General features: G+C 47.7%; 1 protein-coding gene across 3 annotated transcripts in view; it reads left to right on the top strand.

Moving 5' to 3' along the window:
- Nucleotides 1-4676: 4676 nt before the first annotated feature.
- The window catches only part of UBE2D2 (ubiquitin conjugating enzyme E2 D2), a 53747-nt gene continuing 39852 nt past the window's right edge, over nt 4677-18571 (top strand). For 2 of the 3 annotated variants that reach the window (XM_065408813.1, XM_065408811.1), the window contains exon 1: nt 4677-4978. Coding sequence is in view for 1 of the 3 variants with exons in the window: in XM_065408811.1 (XP_065264883.1) it covers nt 4955-4978 (24 nt within the window). In the remaining 2 variants the exon portion in view is untranslated. Of the gene's footprint in view, nt 4979-8068; nt 8091-18571 lie in introns of those variants that run through there. The other variant, XM_065408812.1, reaches the window with a different exon arrangement.

Genomic DNA, 18571 nt, shown 5'->3' with positions numbered 1-18571 from the left:
GATCCAGGACATGCTACAGATGGGTATAATCCGCCCCTCTACCAGTGCATGGGCATCTCCAGTGGTTCTAGTTCCCAAACCAGATGGGAAAATACGCTTTTGCGTGGACTACCGTAAGCTAAATGCTGTAACTCGTCCTGACAACTATCCAATGCCACGCACAGATGAGCTATTGGAAAAATTGGGACATGCCCAATTCATCTCTACTTTAGACTTAACCAAAGGGTACTGGCAAGTACCACTAGATGAACCCGCTAAGGAAAGGTCAGCCTTCGTCACCCAGGCAGGGGTGTATGAATTCAATGTTCTTCCTTTCGGGTTGCGAAATGCACCCGCCACCTTCCAAAGACTTGTAGATGGTCTCCTAGCAGGATTGGGAGAATCTGCAGTTGCCTACCTCGATGATGTGGCCATTTTTTCTGATTCATGGACAGAACACCTGGAGCACCTGAAAAAAGTCTTCGAGCACATCCGGCAGGCAGGACTAACTGTTAAGGCTAAAAAGTGTCAAATAGGCCAAAACAGAGTGACATACCTGGGGCACCAGGTGGGTCAAGGAACTATAAATCCCCTACAGGCCAAAGTGGATGCTATCCAAAAGTGGCCGGTTCCAAAGTCAAAGAAACAGGTCCAATCCTTCTTAGGCTTGGCCGGATATTATAGGCAATTTGTACCACACTACAGCAAAATCGCCGCCCCGCTGACAGACCTAACCAGAAAGAAACAGCCAAATGCAGTTCAGTGGACTGATAAGTGTCAAAAGGCCTTTAACCAGCTTAAGGCAACACTCATGTCTGACCGTGTGCTAAGGGCCCCAGACTTTAACAAACCGTTCCTAGTAACCACAAATGCTTCCGAGCGAGGCGTGGGAGCAGTTTTAATGCAGGAAGGACCGGATCAAGAATTCCATCCTGTTGTGTTTCTCAGCAAGAAACTGTCTGAGAGGAAAAGCCACCGGTCAATCAGCGAAAAGGAATGCTACGCCATTGTGTACGCGCTGGAAAAGTTACGCCCATATGTTTGGGGACGACATTTCCAACTACAAACAGACCATGCTGCGCTACAGTGGCTTCATACCGCCAAGGGAAATAACAAAAAACTTCTTCGGTGAAGTTTAGCTCTCCAAAATTTTGATTTTAAAATACAACACATTTCGGGAGCTTCTAACAAAGTGGCTGATGCACTCTCCCGGAAAAGTTTCCCAGAGTTAACTGGTTAACAATTGTTCTTAAAATAAAACATATTGTTAGTTTTTATATAATCAGTAGTATGTCTAAAGGTACATGTGTTTTATTAACTCTGTTTTCTCCTAGAGCTCCAGGAAGAAATCACAGCCAGTGTGGAACCGGACGTCCAACACTATCTGTGATTTGGGGGGCGTGTCATAACTATAAAGGGAAGGGTGACAGCTCTCCTGTGTACAGTGCTATGGAATCCCTCCTAGCCAGAGACTCCAAATCCTTTTACCTGTAAAGGGTTAAGAAGCTCGGGTAACCTGGCTGACACCTGACCCCAAGGACCAATAAGGGGACAAGATACTTTCAAATCTTGGGGGGGGAAAGGCTTTTGTGTGTGTCCTTTGTTTAAGGGGTTGTTCGCTCTTGGGACTGAGAGGGACCAGACATCAATCCAGGTTCTCCCCATCTTTCTAAACAAGTCTCTCTTATTTCAAAATTGTAAGTAAAAGCCAGGCAAGGCGTCTTAGATTTACTTTGTTTTCTCAACTTGTAAATGTACCTTTTACCAGAGTGCTTATCTTGTTTGCTATACTTTGAACCTAAGACAGAGGGGATTCCTCTGAGCTCTTTAAGTTTGATTACCCGGTAAAGTTATTTTCCATACTGATTTTGCAGAGATGATTTTTACCTTTTGCTTTAATTAAAAGCCTTCTTTTTAAAAACCTGATTGATTTCTCCTTGTTTTAAGATCCAAAGGGGGTTTGGATCTGTATTCACCAGGAGTTGGTGAAAGGAAGGAGGGGGGAAGGGTCAATTTCTCCTTGTTTAAAATCCAAGGAGTTTGGATCTGTATTCACCAGGGAATTGGTGAAAGGTTTCTCAAGGCTTCCCAGGGAGGGAATTCTTAAGATGGTGGCAGCGGACCAGAGCTAAGCTGGTAGATAAGCTTAGAAGTTTTCATGCAGGCCCCTACATTTGTACCCTAAAGTTCAAAGTGGGGATACAGCCTTGACACCACTCCCCTCCAAAAATCATAGAACATGACATTTGCTGCCATCACCTTGTTCACTCTCCCTGCGTGTTCTACCCCTTTCCTCCCAGTGTGAGTATCTTATCTATTTAGATCATTAGCTCTTCAGGGGCAGGAATTGACTACTCTGTGTATGTGCAATACCACCGGCCCTGAGGCACTGCTGTAACAAGATGAATTACTGTTCAAAAATACAGTAGAATTATGGTTGAGAACAATTTGCCAGAAGACTGCGTGCCACATGGCTTTGTCTGTGTATTTAACAGTTCAAACTTTGCTATGAACTGGTCCCTTCAGGTGCTCACTTGCATGATTTTTCAATGTGTTCTTTTAACTGTACTGAGTGTGCATGCAACTCATTTTAAACTACTTTCAAATACTGTTACATGGCACACTATGAACAAGGCACCAAATGTACATTAAAGAGGGCAAGCAACGGACAGGCAGGAAAAGGAGAGGCACAGAAAACAGGAGCAACCAAAAGATGCATTCTTCCAGACACTTTCACATTTTTGCAGCTGAGTGGCAAGAAATTATGCTATGTGGAAGAAAAGGTGGCTTCTCAGCCTGGTCTGTATGACGACAGGCTGCAGGATGCCTTATTCCTGCTTCTCCCACTGCAGGGTTACCTACAACCATGGGGGAATAAAGAACAAGTATTATTACAGCCTTTAGCACAGAAATTTAAAAGTGAACCTCCTCCCACCTCATTCCCAACTAGGCATCAAGTCCTATCAGTACTGCCTGTAGAGCAGAAAGTCTAGACTTTCACAGGACCAGCCTTTGTGCAGATGCCCATTACTCCTAGAGACCTCCAACTTCTCCTTTCAGAGAAAGACCATGAGAGGATCTATCTCCCTTGTCACTGCCATGGTTTAGATCATGTTGTGGGTCACCAAGCAGGAAAGCAGAGCCAAAGGCTTATCATTCTGAGCCCTTAAGGCAGGGGTGGGCAAACTTTTTGAACCAAGGACCACATCTGGGTATGGAAATTGTATGGCAGGCCATGAATACTCTCAAAATTGGGGCTTGGGGTGTAGGAGGGCTCCAGCTGGGGGTGCGGGCTCTGGGGTGGGACTGGGGATGAAGGAGTTGGGGTGCAGGAGGATGCTCTGGGCTAGGACAGAGGGCTGGAGGGGGAATCAGGCTCTGGGTGGCGCTTACCTCAAGCAGCTCCAAGAAACAGTGGCATGTCCTCCCTCCAGCTCCTATGCAGAGGTGCGGTCAGACAGCCTTGGTCACTGCCCTGTCTGCAGGCACCGCCACTACAGCTCCCACTGGCTGCAGTTCCTGGCCAATAGGAGCTGCAGGGGCAGCACTTGGGGTGGGGACAGTGTGCAGAGCCTCCTGGCTGCACCTACACATAGGAGCCGGAGGGGGAACGTGCCGCTGCTTCCAGGAGCCATGCTGAGTGGGGCAAGACCCCGACCCCACTCCCCAACTGGAGCACCGGAGCAGAGGAAGCCCCAGACCCTGCTTCCCGGTGGGAGCTCAAGGACCAGAATAAAACATCTGGAGGACCAGCTGTGTCCCCCCCCCCCCCCCGGCTGTAGTTTGTCCACCTCTGCCTTAAGAGGTAGGCCAAAGTGCACCTGACCTTGCCCACTGGCGCCTCTGGGCACAAGCCCTGGCAGGACCTAGGGGAAGGAACCCTAGTGCGCGCAGGCACTTGCTCAGGGAGCTAGAACTGGGGCATAGCCTCCAGCCCAAGAGCGAGGAGCACAGGGCCCCTGGAAGAGAAGAGCGGGGGAGGGCAGGCGAGGCAGGGTGGGCACGGGCCTAGGCCAGAGAGAGGAGGGGATGGGGCCCCCTGGAGGGGAAAGGGAGACGGGCAGCAGCGCGTGGCGGGGCAATGGGCCCAGGCCGGAGAGAGGAGGGGATGGGGTTCCCTGGAGAAGGGAGGGCAATGGGCCAAGGCCGGAGAGAGGAGGGGACGGGGCCCCGGGCGGGAAGGGGAGGTGGGGGAGTAGCGCGGGGGGAACATGGGCCCAGGCCGGAGAGAGGAGGGGACGGGGTCCCCTGGAGGGGAAAAGGAGGCCGGGGGGCAATGGGCTCAAGCCGGAGAGAGGAGGTGACGGGGCCCCGGGCGGGAAGGAGACAGACTCTCCCCTTCCCCTGCAGTGCCGGGTCCCGATGCACACTACAGCCGGGTGCGGGGTTATAGCCGCCAGCCGGAACCTCCCTGCTCCAGGCCCAGGCCCCCTCCGCACTGCGCAGCCGCTCTAGGTTTCCCTGCTACTCTGCCCCTCCACCGTCCGGAACCTCTTTCTTTCTCTTCTCGCGAGATGTCACTTCACTCCATCCCTTTCCCTCCCAGATCGTATCCTTCCGCTTCTCCGAGCCCCTTTCTGGATAGTTCTGTGTGAAAGGAGAGTGAGGAAATAGTCCCTGTGCCCGAGCGGGCCTCATCACCAGGTGCTGCTGCCCCTCCGCCCGGCTGCCCCGCTGGTGACTATTGGGATAGTGGCGGAGTGATACGGCCTCGGAGGCAGCAGCGCATAAAGGCCCCGCGGAGTGATGCGGTAGCAGCTGCGGCAGCGAGCAAGAGCCCAGCGGCCGCCGGGGGAACAGAGAGTGAGGCCCTCCCGCCGCACCGAGACTCCCTCCGCGCCACCTTCCCCCTTCCAATAGCGCCGCCACCGCCGCGCCCCTCCCCCCGCGAAATAATCCCGGGCGAGCTCCCCTCCCTCCCCCACACCGCCCGAGCCGCGCGCCCCCTCCCCGCACCGAGCCCCTCACACACACAATGGCGCTGAAGAGAATCCATAAGGTAAGGGCTCACGGGCTGGGGCGTCGCGCGCAGGGCGGGCCCGGCCGGGCTCCTGCTCGGCCGCCCGGGAGAGAGGCTTTCTCCTGTTCCTGGCCGCCACCTCGGCCTCCTTGTCCGCACCCGGCCGAGTCAGGCCGCAGCTAGGGGCCGGGCCTCGGCTGTGCTGTAGGCCCCGCGAAGGGCCTGGCCTCGCCCCCTGGGGAGCGCAGGGACCCGGCTCCCGAGTACTGGGCGGGGGGTGCTGCCCGGGTTCCTTCTTTGGTCCCCATCAGGGGGCCGGGGGCGGCCTAGTGGTGAGGGAGGCCGGGTGGGGGGCAGCCCGTCTCCCCTTACGTAACCTCGCTGGTAGGGGCTACCCGCGCAGGAACTGGGCCTCCCCTGCTGCGAGGCGAGCCCCGAGCGGCTGCCCGCCGGCCCGTGTGCGCTCGGCCGAGAGGGAGCCTGCTCGGGAAGGGGCTTCCCGCAACCCCAGAGTGGGGCTCCGCGCAGGCGGCTCTGAATCCGGAGCCAGCCAACTCGCGTGGCCGAGATAGAGATGCTCGTTGTCGCTGTCAGCCCGGCGAGCTCTGGCCGGCCCGGGACCGTCCCTTCTCAGCCATCGCCGGGCGAACCGAGCTGGCCTGAAGGGACCCCGCACGGGGAGGTTTTGGGCTTTTGCATCTCTTTGTTGTTTTGAGGCTCGAAGATGGCCTGGCAGGTGTCTTTCAAAGACCCAGGTAGTCTCTTACGAGAGAAATGTTGGTTCTGTAGGCTATAGAGAGAGATTAGTGACATTATAAGAGCAGAAAGTGAAAGCTGAAAAACTGACGGTGAGGGATTGTAACCAGACTCCTCAAACCTTCTGGGTTTTTATCAACACGTATTTAAGGTCAATAACTTTTCTTGACTAAAGAAAACCATTATTAAATCTTGAACACTTTGCCTCTGTTAGGGGGTTAGTGCTCACAATATGCACCCACAGAAGCTGACATTTGTAATGGTAAACACGCAGAAAAACCTCTCAACCTTTTATGAGTTGAAGGACCTAAATCAACTATATATTTTTTAAAGCTGGGTGGCAAAATCTGAGGCAGAAGAGAGTCCTGATTGCTCACTTAGTTATGTGGTCTTTGCATAATCCCCAAGAGTCAAAAGTGGTAAACTCATTTTGATTATCAAAGCTTAACAAATAAGACTCTAATACAGGGAGTAAGATCCTCCGATCCTAACAAGCTTTCTGCTCAAAGTCTCCCTCCTCTGTGGAGGACATGTAAGGTGCTGCCCAGGAGTTTTCTTTTGAGGCTGGAGGTAATCCTTTTTGTAGGAGTTGCTATGTAACCCCAGACCTTGAAACTCAGGAAGTCCTTCCCAGGTGCAAGTTTGCTTTTGTTTAACTTAAGTATTGAGTGTGGCAACGTTAATAGACACATGTACTTGCTGTATGAGCTTGTATTTTTCCTCAGCTGGAAAACTTACCCAGTAAGAATTTTAAACCTTCTAGTGAAAGCCTTAACTGACCTTTGTAACTACTGTATCTAGTAGATTGTTATTCTGCCCAGTTTCAGATTTAATATTTGCTAATCGGAAGCTACACTGTATCAGATTCTTGTATTTTGGTAGGTGGTAGTGCCTACTAATTTTTCCTAATCTATTCCTCCCTTTTAATCCCCTCTACCACTACTTGGTTGTCTGTTAGTGGAGGGTGAAGTGACCATAGTTGTCAAACTGATTAGCTGAATACGTATATTCAGCTAGATATAATAGTACAATGCCATTTATTGTATGCTACTGCTCATTTACAAGTGGCTTCATCAGAATATAGTTACTTAACACATCTGAAGGAAAATACACCTAAAAAAGTCTGTTCCTGTAGGCCAGAAAAGTCTCCTGTCTCTTAGTCTTTTTGTAGGAGACTGTCAGTTTCTCTTGTACTCTGGAAAGCATTATAAGAAATTCTTAAGTAGTCATCCCCATAGTATCTAATAAAGATCTGAAAAGGACAGCTGTCCAAGAGTAAATTATTTAGGAATCTTTTGCTACCCTGCTTAGTCTGCCAAACAAATGGCATACTTCTCCAAAACAAGATCCAGCCCTGAACTCTGACTTTTAAGTCCAAGCCCCAAGTGTGCAACCTTCCTGTGTGTTTTCAAGTGTGGATTACGTGTTTCGATTCTAACTCAAAAGTTGGATAAAATGTATAGCTGGTGGCTGATGTGGAGATCTTTGAGGCCATTTCTGTTCTGATGCACCCAGCAATGGACTAATTTTTTTCTGCTGTGATTGCATGGCATTTGTAAGTGTTCAGGAAGCTTTATTTTAATGTTTTCCATTGATCAAATTAAAGTAGCTCATGGAGTGCCAAAATGTACCAGTTTGAAAAAGCTTGTAAGCTTGAGATTTGTCCACACGGGGAAATTTATTGGCATAATTATACCAGGCTACCTATAGCAATATAATTCCCCCACGTGGACCTGTACTTATGGAGTAAGAGTGCCTTTTTCTGGTGTAGCTTATGTTGCTTTGGCAAACTTTAAAGTGTCTTAAGCTAGCTTTGAAAAAGACTCTCTTCTTCTGGAATTAAACCACTATAGCTAGCTGGTAATTTCCCATGTTGAAAATAATTGTGATTTTACAGATATGCTAAGGGTACCACTGGGTCTACACACGTTCACCAAACTGATATGCCTGTCAAATACCATTTGGCTTACCTTTGCTTTCAGATGGGTTAAATTCCAGTTTAGTTGGTATCCTTTCACTCTGCACAAGTCTAGCACCCCTGTAGACAGCATTAAAATGACAAGTGGTTCAGACAGTGGCCTTTTCAAAGTCTCCTAGAGTCCACTGTCTCTGCAGGTTTGTGCCAGGAACTGAGAAGTACCCAGAGGGAGTTGTAGCCAACTGTAGAACAGCACTAGTGTGAATATCATGCAGAACACTAGTTTACCATTTGTCCTAGGCACTTGTTTCAGTGCTCAAGTCTAGCCCGAAGTGGTTAGGTTGTAACATGGCTTAATCACTCAACCTTTAATTCTTTGTGTTTTAACAACTCAAGACTTGAAGAAATTTCAGTCCTTGTAACAGATGGAAGACTGAAACTGAATAACTGTTCTTTCATCTGTTCACAAGGGTGTTGGTATGGTGGCTGCCCTTGAATGCTAGTCCCATATTCCAAGATAATTATAATTTTGGGGAAGGATGGGGCACTTTAAAATAACCATAATCCAAATGTTGGCTGTAGACAATTTATCTCTAAATATTTGAAAAATGCCTGTGGCATGTGCTCTTGCAACTAAAACTACATATAGCCTTTTTATTCTAACATAGGAGGCATTCCAGTAGAGTGAAATGCATATTCTAAAATGCTAACTTTAAACAGGGTGTTGTTGGGGGAGGGGGAGAAGGGAATCACATCCCTTTGTATGGGAAGGGCTCCTAAGCCATACATTTCTACAGATTTTAAGCTTTCATTGAAAAAGTTTCTAACCCTTTAAAATATTTTGACACTTAGGCCATGTCTATACTGCTTTGTAGTTTGGACTATGGGGAGCGAATAGCAGTGTGTGCTAAAGTGCTGTGCAGTAACTCCTGTGTTGATGCTGCAGACACTGACTTAAAGGTTTGTACTTTGCACTGAAGTAGTCCTGGAGAAGCAGCAGAATTCTTCATGGAGGAAGACCTCCCTTAAAAACCACCTCAGAAGCTGGAATAGCAAATTCTCTCTCTGACTTTACTAGAGGAGAAAGTTGTGAGAAGTGGCTAACGTAGCAGCAGTCCAGTAGACTTTGGAGAATGGGGTAGGGAAGATGAAAGTTTCTTACCCCTATTTCCCTAACATAGCTATCAGTCTCTGGCCTGTAGGACGATGTTCATTGTGGGTAAGGCACTGTGAACTGGGATTTGAGATATCAAAGTTCAGTTCCTAGTTCTGCCACAGAATTTCTGTATGACATTGGGCAAAGTCAATTTGTCTAATTTGTCCTTGCCTTGAAGGGGGCTGGGTGATTAGCTCACTAATGATATATTCTGATACTGTGGGGATGGGAGTTACAGAAGTACTTATGTTTGTGATCCAAAAGTTGAAGCCACTGATCAATTTACAGGGACAGTACCCTGGTGGGGTTGTGGTCCGAGATGGCCTCTTGGGAGTCAGGTCATTTCAGAGGCAAAGCAAAGTTGTTTGAAGTCTGACTGTCAAGAGCTGTAGATGCTCCTAGAGGGTCTTGTATGAAATCTGATACAGTGGCCACATCTCATTCAGCAGGTATCCACAGGAGAGAGACTTGCTTTGGAGTTCTGTATTCTCTAGTCAGAGTGCTTTGAAGAAACTTTAGTCCTAAAACAGATGAGGTCTTGGATAAATTAAAGGCTGTAAGATAAACTGTCAGATCTCTTGGGTTGTGTTAGTCTGTTCCTTGCAGAAAATTTTCCTTCAGGTTGCACAAGGGGCAATCTCAGCAGACCTTATCTGCATGTCTGCTGACTCGCATATCTAGAAAGTTTGTGAAGCACTTCCCTGTTGGAAGAAGCAGATCTTCAGACAAACCTGAGGATGTGCAGGATGACCTCAAACCGGTCAGGAGATCCAGAGTTTCTTCCTTCCCACTATCTGGGGAACACTTGTCCCAACTCTTTCAGGCAGGGGAAATCATTTCGCTTGACGTCCTGTTCAAAGCTATATGCCAAATTCCAGCTCATCTGCTTTTTCATGGATTCTTTATGGGAAAGGTTGAGAAAAGATCTTAGTTCTGTTGAAAACAAACTATAGGAGTGATGCCTGAGCCTTACAAAGGGAAAAGACTTTTATTCTAGTATTTCCTTATCCCTAAGAGGATCAGTAGTCTGTGCCAGACTCTGGATCACTGCAAACATCTGAAGAAATCAAAACCTTTTAGCTTCTTTGCAGAGTATAATACCTACACCCCACCTGAAGGACAGCTTTGGGGCATCTCTGCTTTGGAGATAACTTATCAACATGTGGAAGCAAGTAAAGGCTCAAGTACCAGCTCAGATTCAAAGTGGACAACAGTAATTGGCAGGTGCTGCCATCAGACCTTGTCATAACCAGATAATTGAATTACTGGTAACTGAATGGATTGTGTTTGAGTTAGCTATGCTGAATGAATTTAAATTTTGTCCTGTGTTCACACTGTACTCAAACACTTTCACTTGCAATACCCTGTGTGTACTTATCCCAGAACTCCAGCTCTGCTCCAGAAGCAGTGCATTTTGGGAGACTTCAGAAGGCCACTGATGTATTGTGGGACAGTAGTGGAAGGACTAGGTGAACCATATCCTCTTATTTGAATCCACACTGGCACCAGTTTAGTCTATATTGATTAAGCATTAACTGGTTATTTAGACTTCAGTTTTATTAAATTCAACACCAAAGGGAGACTATATAAAGTTCTGGGCATTCTTGACATATATTGAGACGTTTACAAGCAGGTGATAAAATTTAAAAACTGACCAAAGCAGCAGTACTCATCAAAACAGGATGCCTGTATGAAAATAATCTGTTCTTCCCACCCCTCCATTCTGGAATCCATGTCCAAAGGCATTTGCAGGTGTAGAGTAACTTGGGACAGTGGGAGGGGGTAGGATATTTGTTATAACCTCAACCTATAGAATGTAGGGCTTGTCCTGAACATGCCAATATACTGTCAACTAATAGTCAATGTTCTGTGGCCAGGCACATGAAATACAGTTTCTGTAGAAGTAATATAGCTGGTCTTTCCAGAGAATGTTTTTCAGAAAGTTGGAAGTTGCTCTGACCAGTTTTAAGGTACAGGCAAGTGTCACTCACTATTCTGTTTACCATACCAGCAACTTTGCCTAAACTTCACACTTGCCTAATATTAAATCCTTAATGAGAGCTACTCTTTACTAAGGCTGTATGGGGAACAATTTAGTTCTTTTGGCTGCATAACTTTAAACATCTGCACCTATTACACCTCTACCCCGATATAATGCAGTCCTCGGGAGACAAAAAATTGCACCGCATTATAGGTGAGACCGCGTTATATCGAACTTGCTTTGGTGTTCCTTGTTCCCTGACTGCCCCCTCCAGCGACCCCTGTCCCTAATCACCCCCAGGACCCCACTCCCTACCCACCCTCCCTGTCCTCTGACTGCTCCGACCCCTATCCACACCCCTCATCCCCTGACAGGCACTCACCGGCAGCGGCGGGAAGTGGAGCAACATGGCCCCAGCCCGCTCCACTCCGCCACCTCCCAGCCGCGGTGCTCCGCTTCCCACCACTGGTGAGTGTGGGGAGGTTGGGGAAAGGATGCCCTCCGCACTCACCTGCGGCGGGAAGCGGAGCGACGCGGCCCCAGCCTGCTCTGCTTTCCTTGCTCTGGCCCCAGCCGTGTCGCTGAAGGGGGTTGGGGAAAGGTCCGCACTCACCTGCGGCTGGAAGTGGAGCGCCAAGGCTGGGAGCTGGTGGAGTGGAGCAGGCTAGGGCCAGGCTGCTCTGCTTCCCACCCCCAATGAGTGCAGGGAGGTTGGGGAAAGGACGCCCTCCGCACTCACCGGCGGCGGGAAGCGGAGCAATGCGGCTCCAGCCTGCTCCACTCTGCCACCTCCCAGCTGCGGCGGGAAGCAGAGCGATGCAGCCCCAGCCCGCTCCGCTTTCCTTGCCCCAGCCCCACCCTAGCCGTGTCGCTGGGGGTGGGGTGTTGGGGAAAGGTTCTGCACTCAACTGCGGCGGGAAGTGGAGCGCCGTGGCTGGGAGCTGGCAGAGTGGAGCGGGCTGGGGCCGGGCTTCTCCGCTTCTGCCGCTGTCGGTGAGTGCGGGGGGGATCTCTTCCCCCAAGCCCCCTCCCCGAGCGACATGACTGGGGCCGGGGCGAGGGAAGCGGAGTGGACTGCTTCCGGCCTCCCGCTAATCCCCCGGGCCACTCTGGGACTGCAGGGCCTCCAAAATTGCCCCCCCACAGCTCCTGCCTCCTAGACCCTGGGGGGGGGCAGGGGGAGAGCCCCTGACCGCCCCCGAGACCCTCTGCCCCTTATCCAACCCCTCGGCCCTGGCCCGGCACCCTTAACACGCTGCTCAGAGCAGCGTGTCAGAGCTTTACCGCGTTGTATGTGAACCCATGTTATATCGGGTCGCGTTATATTGGGGTAGAGGTGTATCTTCATAGACCTTGTTTAAATTCTGTTAAAGTGAACAGTAATTCGAGTATCTGCAGGGCTGAAATTCAGTGAGACAAAGCTACAGATGAGGGTGAAAAGAGAACTTGCTTTATGTCCCATGAGGGAAGTTTCATGGTGCTTATGAGCTATGACAGTAGACTGTAAATCTCCTGAGGTTTATAGTACGTAATACTTTAAAGCTTTGCTGGCAAAGCTGGTAGAATTTGAAAGTACACTGAGAAGTAGATGGGGTGGATTTGATTTAAATCACTAGTCAGGAAGACTCGATTTAATCATGGTTTTCTACATAAGTGTATTCTTGTTGGTTGTTGTAATTGAAACAGATATTTATGAAATTGGGAGGTGAATGATCTCCAATTCAACAAGTTAATCATTAATATTTGGAGGATTTTGTTGCCATGCTGTATTAGGAGGAGAACATCACCAGACAGACATTTAAATTTTTATTTAACTAAGACAACGTTAAGTATTCTGGATTTTTTTTCTTCAACAGCAAACATATAATATTTTAACAAAACACACATGTCCCTTGCTTCTCACATTTATCTCCAGACTTCTTCTCCTTGTCCAGATCTATTCTGCCCCCAACACTCTTCTATTCATTGAACTTCTTGAAACTTTGTACTTTTAGGGCATGGCTACACTTGCAGATGTAGAGCGCTTTGAGTTAAACCAGCCTTAGTAGAGCGCAGTAGGGAAAGCACTGCAATCCGTCCACGCTGACAGCTTCAAGAGCACCGGTGTGGCCACATTTGCGGCACTTGCAGTGGCATTGCGAGTGGTGCATTATGGGTAGCTATCCCAGCATGCAAGTGACTGCAACGTGCTTTGGAAATGGGAGGGGTAGGAGGGAGTGTGTTGTGTGTATGTGGGGGGGGAGAGAGTGGGTTTTTCGGGGGCTGAGAGCATGTCTGTCAGCATGCTGTCTTGTAAATTCAGACAGCAGCAGACATCCCCCTCCGCCCCACCTCAATTGCTCACAGCATTCCACAGTAACGGCTTGCATGCCGGCTGTCAGAAACGGAGTTTTGAACGGGCATTTCTGCATTCCTACAGGAGTTCAAAACAATGACGAGTGGCCACTTGACTTAAGGGGATTATGGGACGTTTCCGGAGGCCGATCAGAGCGCAATAATGCAACACCTCGTTCACGCTGACGCCTGGGCGTTGTAGCCAAAGCGCAGCAAACGTTATTCTTCTCGCCGAGGTGGAGTACCAGCAGCGCTGTAGCTGCGGAGTCAGAGCGCTCTACGTGCCTTGCCATTGTGGACGGGTAGTGAGCTAGTGTACCGGGGCTCCTTTATTGCACTGTAAGTCGCAAGTGTAGCCAAGCCCTTAGAGGGAGGTAAGGGATTGACTCTGTTTACACAAACTTGCACAGGGACAATAGAATTGAGGTCTGTTATTTCTATCTATCTATCTATCTATCTATCTATCTATCTATTTAATATTTTTGCTGTTAACAAGCATGTTACACCTGGAGAAACAAATCCACAGTTTGAGAACTGCAAAACTAAGCATCTCTGATGGTATCTTCTAGACCAGGGATCGGCAATCTTTGGTACGCTGCCTGTCAGGGTAAGCCCTTGGTGGGCCGGGACGGTTTGTTTACCTGCAGCGTCCGCAGGTTCGGCCCATTGTGGCTCCCACTGGCCGCAGTTCGCTGTCCCAGGCCAATGAGGGCTGCAGGAAGCGGTGGCCAGCACATCCCTCGCCCCGCGCCGCTTCCCGCAGCCCCCATTGGGCTGGAACGGTGAACCACGGACAATGGGAGCTGCGATCAGCTGAACCTGCGGGCGCTGCAGGTAAACAAACCGTCCCGGCCCACCAGGGGCTTACCCTGATGGGCCGTGTGCCAAAAGTTGCTGATCCCTGTTCTAGACTGAACACTGAGTCCCATTGGGTAAATAAAAAGATTAATCCGTTCTAAATAATCTGTACAGAAGGCTGTGGAACCCAGTAAGATTGGGTCCCTAATCCATGAACTATTGGAACTCATTTACAAAACTTTTCTTAAACATTACATGAATATATTGTCTCCTACTATAGAATTATGATTTATAATCCCTATTCCATGATGAGTTACATTATAGCTCAGAGATATCTTAATTAAAATGATCTTTAGGTAAGTTTTTTCCTCAACAGCATTTTATCCACAAAAAAAAAAAAAAAAATCCGATTTTTTTTTTAATTGATTTTTATCCACCCTGGAAGTAGATATGATTAGCCACTGCTAGGCACATGCAGAGCTTATAACTGCTGTGCGAAATAAATGTGGTTTATAAGTCTTACAAATAGTATATGCTGGCAAAGCCAAGAAGCTCATATCTCCAGCTGATGGCATTAATGTGGTTTTAGCATCAAATCTGGTGGACCCTGTGACTTGCATAAGAACGGCCGTACTGGGTCAGACTAAAGGTCCATATAGCCCAGTATCCTATCTTCTGACAGTGGCCAATGCCAGGTGCCCCAGAGGAAATGAACAGAACAGGTATCATCAAGTGATCCATTCCCTGTTGCTCGTTCCCAGCTTCTGGCAAACAGAGGCTAGGAACACCATCCCTGTCCATATCCTCCATGAATTTATCTAGTTCTTCTTTGAACCTTGTTATAGTGGTGGCCTTCACAACCTCCTCTGGCCAAGAGTTCCATAGGTTGACTGTGCGTTGTGTTGAAGAAATACTTCCTTTTGTTTGTTTTAAACCTGCTGCCTATTAATTACATTTGGTGATCCCTAGTTCTTGTATTATGAGAAGGAGTAAATAACACTTCCTTATTTACTTTCTTCACACCAGTCATGCTTTTATAGACCTCAATCATATCCCTCCTTAGTAGTCTCTTTTCCAAGCTGAAAAGTCCCAGTTTTATTAATCTCTCCTCATACAGAAGCCGTTCCATACCCCATATCATTTGTTTCCCTTTTCTGAATCTTTTCCAATTCCAGTATATCATTTTTGAGATAGGGCGACCACATCTGCATGCAGTATTCAAGATGTGGGCATACCATGGATTAATATAGAGGCAATATGATACTTTCTGTCTTATTATCTATCCCTTTCTTAATGATTCTCAACATTTTGTTCACTTTTTTGACTGCCACTACACATTTGACTGGATGTTTTCAGAGAATTATCCACAATGACTCCAAGATCTTTCTTGAGTAGTAACAGCTAATTTGGACCTCGTCATTTTATATGTATAGATGGGATTATGTTTTCCAATTTGCATAACTTTGCATTTATCAACATTGGGCAACAAAATGGCAGATGAAATTGAGTACCTAGTTTTGAGAGATCCTTTTGTAGCTCTTCGCAGTCTGCCTCGGACTTAACCATCTTGAGTAGTTTTGTATCATCTGCAAATTTTGCCACCTCACTGTTTACCTCTTTTTTCCAGCTCATTTATGAATATGTTGAATAGGACTGGGCCCCGTACAGACCCCTGGGGGACACCACTATTTACCTCTCTCCGTTCTGAAAACTAACCCTTTATTCCTAACTTTTGTTTCCTATCCTTTAACCAGTTACCGATCCATGAAAGGACCTTCCCTCTTATCCCATGACTGCTTACTTTGCTTAAGAGCCTTTGGTGAGGGACCTTATCACCTTAGTTTGAGGAGGGACACCACTGTTCTATTTTTGGGGCTTAGGATAGGACTATACGACTGGGTTAAGTTGCAGAATACGTCTAGTCTTTCTACATCCGTTCTAGATAGACATTAACCTTGATCATGCTCTTGGTGTTTTGCAGAAGCTATGAGGATTTAATTTAGGACTAGTGGTTCATGGAATCTTTTGTAGGTGAGCTGGCATTCCTCCTGGAGGCTATAGGGTTCTTAAAAGGTGTTATAAAGATGAACTGGATCTCCGTCAGCCCTTCATCTGAGGGTTTATTACATATAGTGCAGGTAAACTGGTAGAGCTAAAACAACGAGAAGTCCAGTGGCACCTTAAAGACTAACAGATTTATTTGGGCATAAGCTTTCGTGGGTAAAAAAACCACTTCTTCACAAAAGCTTATGCCCAAATAAATCTGTTGGTCTGTATCCACAAAAACGAGGAGTCCGGTGGCACCTTAAAGACTAACATAGCTACCCCTCCGGTAGAGCTAGTAACCCTCAGGAATTAGTTTTAAAAGCAGTGTCAGCAAGATGGCAGACTTCATTATTCATTCATCTTGGATCAAGGAGCTTAGAAACTGCTGGAGGCTTTAGTGGATCTTACATCTCATGGAAGTCTTTGGCATACATGGTGACAATTAATTTTTGTACCAACTGAGTACTTTGTGCATCTCAAGCCCATGTTTTCAAAAGGCAGACAACCACTTGGTGGGTGCACATATTTTTGGCGCACACTTAAGAAATGGGCCTGCCCCAACACTGGTTTCATGTGCAATTGTAACTGCATGGGCAAATGCAGCTGCTCTGAATTGTGGGAAAATGATTAGTGGAAATCATACTGCCAACATGCTGGTACAAACACAGTGGCACATAAAGATTACTAGTGCCTCTGCTTTGCCAGCAGATCTTGTAATCTTAGTCTCTTCAGGGTTCAAAGTCAACCATTTGCCTACTGACGTTAATACACCTCTACCCCGATATAAGCGGTTGTGGGGAGCCAAAAATCCCTACCGTGTTATAGGTGAAATGCCGTTATATAGGGGTAGCGGTGGCAGGGCTCCGGCCGCTGCGGGGAGCCCAAGGCCCTTTAAATCACTGACCGAGCCCCGCTGCCGCAGCCCCGGAGTAGCGGCGGCAGGGCTCTGGCGGTGATTTAAAGTGCTCCGGGCTCCGGACGCTGCGGGGAGCCCGGGCCCTTTAAAGCGCCGCCAGAGCCCCGCTGCTACCGCGCTATATGTGAACCCGTGTTATATCGGGTCTCGTTATAGCGGGGTAGAGGTGTATGACTAGAGCTCTAAAGAGAATGTCTTGTGGTCGTTCATTCCTCATATTTGTCATTCTAAAGCTTCAGGAACTGTGATGCTATTTTTTGCTGAAACAATGTCTGAAATAAAGGACTTGGGTTACTTACATCTACCAGTTTCAGTGAATTTATGCATCAGATTCCACTCAACTGCCATCTTGCTGACACTGCTTCTAAAACTAATTCCTGACAAATGGTTCTTGAGGGTTACTAGCTCTACCAGTTTACCTGCACTATGTGTAATAAACCCTCAGATGAAGGGCTGATGGAGATCAAGTTCATCTTTATAAGACCAAACCTGAATTTGCAGCTTAGAGTAGGAGTTGCATCATTAACATGACTACATACATATGACTTGATCTGATGAATCGTGGCTTTCCTAGGGAAACTACTATGCACAACTTCATTAATTGTGAGATTAATTAGAGGTAAGAGGAAATAGCATCATTGTGGTAACAGCTCAACTTCTAATGACAGCCATAACTCTACCTTGTATCCTCATCTGCCATTCAGATATACACCAGAGGATCTCACAATCAGCATGATAGTAGCAGACTCTTATATATGGTGTCTAATCAGTGCTTTAGTGAAACTCATGACGGCAGCACTGCAAGATGATATAGCATAGTTTGGAAAAGTAGTGTGGACTCTCTCTATAATGAATTGGGTGAACAGGTTTTATGCTAAAACTAGTTTGTATGTGGAATTTATTGCCTCCGCTTTATAGCGAGGAGGCTGTACAATGGGTTCTTAGGCCTGTAGTAGGGTGGTGGACCGGAAGTTTGTCCTGTATGTGAAAACTCAAATAAGGTATTGTAGCTTGTGAGGGAGGTTTAGTCGTGGTCCAGCTATACAAGTGTATAGCTAAGATGGAGTGGGTGGATTGAAGAGTGGTAAGAGGGAGGTCTAGGCTGGGGTAAAAGAGATGGTTGCGGGGCTGGAATTTTGAGTACTATCAGTCCTAGATTGGTTTAGTTACCTCACTCAAATAATGACACCATCGTGATATAGATCCCCTGTCACTTTAAAGGTATCTCAGTCTTTATTTAGTCTTTGGGGTTAATATCTATTTCAAAGTGAGATAGTCAGTATTGTATTGACGACTGGGGTCATGGGGTATCATCCCATACAGTCTGAGTGGTGTGGACAGAGCCCAGTACTTGCATCAGAGCAGTCTGCAGTGCAAGAGGCCTGGGTGGCTCAGGCACTCAGCTAAACACTTGAGACTTTGAGGGCTGCTGCTATAGTTAAAGTGGCTGGGGCAGAGTTGGGTGACGCTGCTGCTGGTTGGGTGGCAGGGGCATGCAGCCACTAATGCTTAAAGGGCTTGATTGAGGGCTTCCAACACTATACCATTCAAGCATTGGTTCTTCCGGTGTAGTGGTGCATAAAAGGGGCCTCTCTTGCACAGGACAACAGGCAGTGGGTTTTCCACTACTTGTCTTCAGGCTGGCTGGAGCCCCTGCTGCTCTCTGTTCAGTCCAGTCAAGGAGATAGAGGGGCAAGGATGGGACCTCAGCCCCATGTGATTCGAGA

This window comes from Emys orbicularis, chromosome 8, assembly GCF_028017835.1.
Source record: "Emys orbicularis isolate rEmyOrb1 chromosome 8, rEmyOrb1.hap1, whole genome shotgun sequence".
NCBI classification, from domain to species: Eukaryota; Metazoa; Chordata; order Testudines; family Emydidae; genus Emys; species Emys orbicularis.
Note: the sequence above shows the minus strand (reverse complement) of the source record. Positions and strands in the feature narration are given on the sequence as shown.